The sequence below is a fragment of the Orycteropus afer genome, unplaced genomic scaffold (assembly GCF_000298275.1).
Source record: "Orycteropus afer afer isolate SDZICR_OR568_19922 unplaced genomic scaffold, OryAfe1.0 scaffold00298, whole genome shotgun sequence".
Lineage (NCBI taxonomy): Eukaryota > Metazoa > Chordata > Mammalia > Tubulidentata > Orycteropodidae > Orycteropus > Orycteropus afer.
The window spans coordinates 1,809,998-1,818,115 of NW_006921885.1; the positions used below are offsets into that span (position 1 = coordinate 1,809,998).

At 36.7% G+C, this 8,118-nt stretch overlaps 1 protein-coding gene across 1 annotated transcript in view; it reads right to left on the reverse strand.

The window, feature by feature from the left end:
* The window catches only part of IPO11 (importin 11), a 333,438-nt gene that overhangs the window by 178,101 nt on the left and 147,219 nt on the right, over positions 1-8,118 (reverse strand). Inside the window, exon 19 of the mRNA XM_042782395.1 lies at positions 1,639-1,752. Coding sequence (XP_042638329.1) covers positions 1,639-1,752 — 114 coding nt within the window. The remainder of the gene's footprint in view (positions 1-1,638; positions 1,753-8,118) is intronic.

Sequence of the window (8,118 nt, forward strand, 5' to 3'; positions counted from 1 at the left end):
ATTATTAGCCAAAAGGTGACAGTATTTTCCATGAGACAAAAACCTACCAACAAAACTCAGTATGATCTTCTCAAATGACAGAAAAACAAACTTTAAACAACAATCTCCATTTTAATATTAAACATTATGTGTCTCTTTCAAGAAGGATGATTACTTGATTGGAAGCTTACATCCCTGGCATACACTCAAGTGTCATTATTAAAGAAAAGGCCCTATAGACTCCAAACATTACATATGGTTTCTCTAGTTTCCTAACATTTATAACATTTCTTGAGGTAACACTGACTAAGAAGACATAGAAGAGGGGTTAGGGGATAGAGTTCACATTTCCCTCATAAAACTCCTGAGTTGATTTTAAAAATTCATTTTGGCAAAGAAAAAATATAAAAGATCTAGAGATTAGTCTTTGTTCTGTTATTTACAAATGCAAAGTAAGGCTAGCCACTTATCTTCTTTTAGTCTTTGATCCCTTAATATAAAAGGGATATAATTTTTACTTTATAGGATTCAAGAATTAGGAGAAAGGAAGAGATGCTAGCTCAGATACTTATTAAAAGGAAAGTGCTTTGAAAATACTTTGCATCACTATTAATCATCTGGGAGCTCTGCTAGCATAGTGCCTAAGGCACTTGACTGCTAACCAGAAGGCTGGCGGTTCAAGCCCAGCAGCCATTCCTCGGAAGGAAAGTTGGGCAATCTACTTCCGTAGTGATACTGCCTCAGAAACCCAAGGAGGGGTCGCTATGAGTCGGGTCCGACTCGACGGCACATAACAACAACAATCATCTAAAACTGCCATGGCTAGGAATTTGAAACCAAGTGTAAAAGTCAACTATTATTTACTGAAAGAATGAGGTCACATTCAAGAAAGTGTCGAGATGACACAGAAAGGTTTCTATTTTTAAAAAAGGTTTATCAGGATATTTTAGAGTAGGAATTATTAATCTAGAAGCAGTCACACCACATCCCATGCTTCACTGAAAAATCTCCCAAACTAAGGGTACACTCAGTAAAAATTGCTTGCGCTTCACCTGATCTTAACCACTTTCCTCACTCTACTTTCTCCACCAGACTATACTTCACTTTAACAGTTCAAATAAGAAGACAGTCCATTTCTCTATTTAAAATTTCAGGTTCCTCACCACTTCAAAGTCAAAATATGTGAAACCAAATTCACCAACACTTCAAAGTCAAAATATGTGAAACCAAATTTACCTTTCTCCTTTGGGAAGCAACTTATCTATTTTCCTCAAATCTTGATTTATAAAAGGGAAAGTTTTTAATTTTAAATCATGGGGTGGGAAAGTGGGCATAAAGAGTAACTTTACGCAGAAGTTCTTATTATCAGGGAAACTGCACATAAAGTACAATGAACTACACAAATCAGGACAGTGTATCATCACTGGAGATATCTAACAAAAAATACAGTTGAAGAAGCAGAAAATACCCTTCAGAAGTCCTCAAAAATAGGTTCAAAATAAACAAAAGATGGTTACTTTTCAAAGTGTTTCAATAGCACATGAAAAACTGTAATAGTTAAAAGTGAGTCCTTTTATTATTATTAACATAAGTCACTGAAATTTTTTTTTTTTTTTTAGAAAAAAACAAAAAACTAAGAAACTCTGTGAAGTGACTTACTTGAACAAGATGAATTAGTGTTGTCAGAATAGCACATCTCAACATATTGTGTTCTTCACTCTGCTTCCAGAGAAGAGGCAAATACTGTACCAAACATCCTACATATGGTCGTATCTATCACACAACAGAACAGGGGAAGCAACAGAATTGTATTAGTAAAGAAAGCCGTGTACTTAGAGAAACCCTGACAGAGCACTATAAAGTCCCAGACAGCAAATATTTAATATTTACTAGATGCAATGTATTAAGCATATATCCTTTTAAAGATAAGTCAGACATTCATTACAAACACAAGCCTCTTTGGTTAAGGGTTTTAAAACAATTCTGAACAACTACTATGCTTATTTAATTAACCAAAATTTATGAAATATAAAATAATATACTGAACCACAGGGAGGAAGTGGGAAGTGTTGTTACATTGTGGGAATGCAATCAATGTTATGAAACAAAACTGTATGAATTACTAAATGGAAAACCTATTACTCTCTCTGTAAACTGTCACTCAAATCACAATAGTTATCTATCTATATATAGATATGTATATGTACACACATACACAAACACATATATATACACATATATGTTGCTGTTGTTAGATGTCATTGAGTCAGCTCTGACTCACAGCGACCCTATGTACAACAGAACAAAACACTGCCTGGTACTGTGCCAGCCTCACAATCCTTGCTATACCTGAGGCCATTGTTGCAGCCACTGTGTCAATCCATCTCTTTGAGGGCCTTTTCCTTTTTTGTTGACCCTTGACTTTACCAAGCATGATATCCTTCTCCAGGGAATGGTCTCTACTGACAACATGACCAAAGTGGGTGAGACAAAATCTGGCCATTCTTGTTTCCAAGGAGTGTTCTGGCTGCACTTCTTCCAGGGGACATTTGTTCATTCTTCTGACAGTCCATGGTATTTTCAGTAGTCTTCACCAATACCACAACTCAAAAGTATCAACTCTTATTTGGTCTTCCTTACTCACTCTCCAGCTTTCACATGCATATGACACTACTGAAAATATCATCGCTTGGGTCAGGTGCACGTGCTTTAGTCTTCAGAGAGACATCTTTGCTCTTCAGCACTTTACAGAGGTCTTTTGCAGCAGATTTGCCCAGTGCAATACATTGTCTGATTTCCTGACTGCTGGTTCCATGGGTGTTGATTATGGATGCAAGTAATATGAAATCTTTGACAACTTTTATCTTTTCTCTCCATTTATTTTGATGCTGCTTATTGGTCCAGTTGTAAGGATTTTCATTTTATGCTGAGGTCTACTACACATTGCAGAGTGTAGTCTTTCATCTTCATCAGTAAGTGCTTCAAGTTATCTTCACTTTCAGCAATCAAAGCTGTATAGTTTGCATACCTGAGGCTGTTAATAAGTCTTCCTCCAATCCTCATGCCATGTTGTTCTTCATATAGTCTAGCTTCTCGGATTATTTGTTAAAGATATAAAATGAGTAACCCAAATAAAACCAAACTCACTTCCATCGGGTCGGATCAGACTAATAGCCCTTGGGTTTCTGATGCAGTATCACTACAAAAGTAGACTGCCCAACCTTCCTTCCAAGGAGTGGCTGGTGGGTTTGAACTGCCAGCCTTCTGGTTAGCAGTCAAATGCCTCAGGCACTATGCCACCAGAGCTACACTATAGCTTAAGACTTGCTTATTAAACTCAGAATCATCTGCAAGCCATAGATTGCTGAATAAGTAAGTATGGTGAAAGACTATAGCACTGACACACACCCTTCCTGATTTTAATCCAAGCAGTAGGCCTTTGTTCTGTTGGAATGACAGCCTCTTGGTCCATGTAAAGGTTCTACATGAGCACAATTAAGTGTTCTAGAATTCCCATTCTTCTCAATGTTATCCATAATGTATCATGATCCAAACAGTTGAACGTTTTTGCATAGTCAATAAAACACAAGTAAGCATCTTTCTGGTATTCTTTGCTTTCAGTAAAGATCCATCTGACATTAGCAATGATATCCCTTGTTCCACATCTTCTTCTAAATACAGCTTACATTTCTGAGAGTTCTCTGTCAATATAATGCTGCAACTATTTTTCAATTATCTTCAAGATTTTACTTGCGTGTGATATTAATGATTTTGTTCAATAATTTCCACAAGCTTTTGGATCACCTGTCTTTGGAATGGGTAGAAATATGGATCCTTTCCAGTCAGTTGGCCAGGTAACTATCTTCTAAATTTCTTGGCACAGATGAGTGAGTGCCTTCAGCACAGCACCCATTTGTTGAAGCATAGTAGTGTAGTAAATTACCTGGTATGGCTTTACTAGCTATAAGTCTTTGTAAACTCCATGGTGGAATTTGCTGTGAGAAACTGAGTAGCTCCTGATTGTTGAAGTCATCCACCTGCAGTATCTCTGTTGGGACCAGCACAAAGTAATTTTCTGCGAAGTTCGCTCTCTCTCAGGTGTATAGAATTCTGATGCTGGGATTGGTTGGTTCAGCCTCAAAAGGAGCCCTCCTAGAGCTAGAAGGAGTCTGACTGTTAGCTGAGAAAGACTTGCTACTGAGAGAAACATGGTCCTGAGAGACAACATGCTGCTAGGAGAGAGACACCAAGAGACACACCCCACTGGGAGAGACACACCGAGAGAAACGCACTGCTGGGAGAGAAACAATGAGAGACACACACTGCTGGGACAGAGACTGAGACTGACTGTGGGCTAAGAGATGGCGGACTGAGAGAGACTGAATGTGTTCCTGAGCTTGAATTGTAGCCTGTTGCTTCCCTAATAAACCCCATAATCTGTGAATTCTGTGTGGCCACTGCAGCGAACTACTGAACCCAGCAGAGAGGTTGTGGTTGCTGCAGGAGAACGGTTGGTGTTAGGGTTGATGAAAGAGCTGGAGGGAGGCAGCATGCCTGGCCTCGAAGGAATAGGCCTTGGGCTACTGATGGTGATTCTGTCTTCCTCTTGTGTAGTTAAAGGAGGTCAGAAGATGCAGCCTCCCTGGCCCTTTGGCAAACATCTAAACGGGCATTCCATCAATTCCTGAAGCCTTGTTTTTCCCCAATTGGTTCACCGTAACTTCAACTTTTTCCTTCGATACCACTGGTTCTTGATCACATGTTACCTCCTGAAACGGATGAACACTGACCAATTCTTTTTGGTGCAGTGACTGTGTATTCTTCCCATTTTCTTTGATGTTTCCTGTATCATTCAGTATTTTGCCCATAGAATCTTTCAATATGCAATTCGAGGTTATATTTTTTTCTTCAGCTCTTTCAGCTTGAAAAATGCCAAATGTGTTCTCTCCTTTTGGTTTTCTAACTCCAGGGCTCTGCACATTTCATTATAATAATTGACTTCCATCTTCTCGAGCTGCTCTTTGAAATCATTTGTTCAGCTCTGTTATCTCACCATTTCTTCCATTTGTTTTATCTAATCTCTGTTCAAAAGCAAGTGTCAAATCCTTTCTGACATTCATTTTTGGTCTTTTCTTCCTTTCCTGTCTTTTTAAAGACCTTTTGCTTTCTTCATGGATGATGTTCTTGATGTCATACGACAATTCCACTGGTTTTCAGTCACTGATGTCCAATGCACCAAATCTATTCTTCAGATGGTCTCTAAATTCAGGTGGGATATGATCAAGGTCATGTTTTGGTTCTCTGGGACTTTTTTAAACTGTATTCAGTTTCAACATGAACTTGAATATGAGCAATTGATGTTCTGTTCCACAGTCAGCTCTTGGTCGGGTTTTGGCTAAAGATATTGAGCTTCTCCATTATCTCTTGCCAAATAAGTAGTCAATTTGATTGCTGTGAACTCCATTTGGTGAGGCCCACATGTATAGCCATTTATGTTGTTGAAAAATGTACCTGCAATCAATATGTTGTTGGTCTGGCAGAATTCTATCATGAGATTTCCACTGTCATTTCTATCACCAAGACAGTATTTTCCAACTATCAGTAATTCTTCTTCGTTTTCAACTTTTGTTTGGTCAATTTCAGACTGCAGAAGTTGATTAAAAAAAAAAAAATCTTCAATTTCTTCATCTGTAGCTTTAGTGGCTGGTTCATAAATTTGAATAATAGTAGTATTAACTGATCTTCCTTGTATGTGTATGGATATTATCCTATCACTGACAGCACTGTACAGCAGGATAGCTCTTAAAACATTTTTTATGACAATGAATGCCACACCAGTCCTCTTCAATTCATCATTCCTGGCATAGTAGATCATGTGACTGTCTGATTCAAAATGGTCAAAACCAGTTCATTTCAGCTCACTAATGCCTAGGATATCAATCTTCATGTACTCCATTTCATTTTTCACAACTTCTAATTTTCCAATATGCATACTTCATGCATTCCACGTTCTGATTATTGATGAATGTTTACAGCTATTTTTTTCCCATTTCGAGTTGTGCCCCATCAGCAAACGGAGGTCCCAAAAGCTGTACTCCATCCACGTCATTAAGGTCAGCTCTACTTTGAGGAGGCAGCTATTCCCCAGGCATATTCTGACTGCCTTCCAACCTCAGAGGCTCAACTTCTGGTAATGTATCAGTGTTTCACTGCTAGTCATAAAGATTTCACTGGCTGATTCTTTGAAAAGTGGATGGCTCCTTCCTTCTTCCAAGTCTGTTTAGTCTGGAAGGCCAATTATTTTTTTGGATGTTATTATTAGAAAATGCTGCTATATCATGATTCTTTTTAAATAAAACTGCTTACCTAACTAGAAATTACATGATTTTTTTTTAAAGATCAGTAACAATTAACTGATGGGCATCTTCCAAGTTCAGGCCCTGTAGACAAGGCTCTGGAAAGAAAAGGATGTAAAGGAAAACCATAATATAAAAAAAGTACTGATGAATGTGTACATGAGTTATAGTGGAGAAACACAGAAAGAAAAATATTTTCAAAGGGTAAAACTGTTAAGCCCACTATGGATTAAGTTAACCATTCAAAAAATATATGCCGACATCCAGCACAGCTTGACAGTGAAATTTTTAAAAAATACAATAGATCTGTACTGAAGCTGGGTAACTCTCCAGCTTCAGGCCGAGGATCACAGAATTTGAAATTGTTCTGAAAAGAAAACTATTCAGTTATGCAACAGAAATACTAGATCTTCAAAACTTCACCACCACCTATTTCAATCCCATGGGTTATAATAAAAAATTGATTCCACAAAGGGATATATAGTTCTCTTATTTCACTTCTAAAATATCATACATTAAACTGGTAGCAAGAAAATTATAGGATTTGGTTTTTTTCCTGAAGGTCTGGGGATTACAGAAAGATAAGTTACATATTTACTCAAATATTTCAGTGAGGTAAAACTAATTAAATATTAAGAGATGCTTTAGTTATGTTGCTGCAGTTTCAAAATTTGAGTCAATTCTATTATAATCATTAATACTTACTGAGCACTTAATTTCGCTAAATGCTCTATCTCAAAGTTAATTCCAACTAGCTTATAAAAGCAAACCAATTAATATATTAAAACCTGGATTTCAAATTAAGTACCTAAATCATTCATCCCAAAGTATGAACAGCATATAACACTCTGCTCTACTGAAAGGAAAATATGCTGATTTTGAACAAATAGAAAATAAGGAATGGCAGAAAGCAAGTATATATTATGAATCATAAATGAGATAATAAAAGCAAGGTAACTAGTTATATTTCAAATATTGTATAAAAAATATATTTATACTCCAATGTTAATTATTCATAAAATATATGATTTCTAAATTAAAAAAAAATATTAGTAGAAGGTCAGTAAAAAAGGGGAAGACCCTCAAGAGATCGAGTGACATGACTCAGGGGTTGCAAGAACGGGCTCAAGCATGGCAACAATTGTGAGGAATGGCGCCGGACTGGACAGTATTTTGTTCTGTTGTACAATGGGTCACCACAAGTCGAAACTGACTCAAATGCACCTATCAACAACAAATTTAAATTAACCTAAAATTGACCAACAGAGTCACTGTGGAAGATTTTTGAAGAGGCTGGGAATTAAAGAAGACCAGAACGGTGACACAAAAACCGAACATTCCAATAGGTTGAGAGCTAAAAAGTACATTAACAGGGGTAACTGGGGAAAACTGAATACAGACTTGATATTAATTAATAGTTTTATATCAATGTTCAATTTCCTGAGCCTTATCAAAATATTATGGTTCAGAAAAGGAGTATGTGTTTCCTTAGAAGAAGTGGTCTAGTATTTTAGGGTAAAGTATCATGATTTTTACAACTAATGCTCAAAAGGTTTAACAACAACAACAACAACAATCCCTATATAGACATAGAATAAATGTGGCAAGATGTTAAGTAATTAATCAATCTAGGCAAAGGGTATATGGGTGCTGATCTAGTCTTGTAACTTTTCATATGCTTGAAATTTTTCATATGAAAAGATACAAAGAAAACAGTATTATCCATACTTAATTTTGAAAGTAATTATATAACCCATATTTTATCAGCTTCTACAGTCTGAAA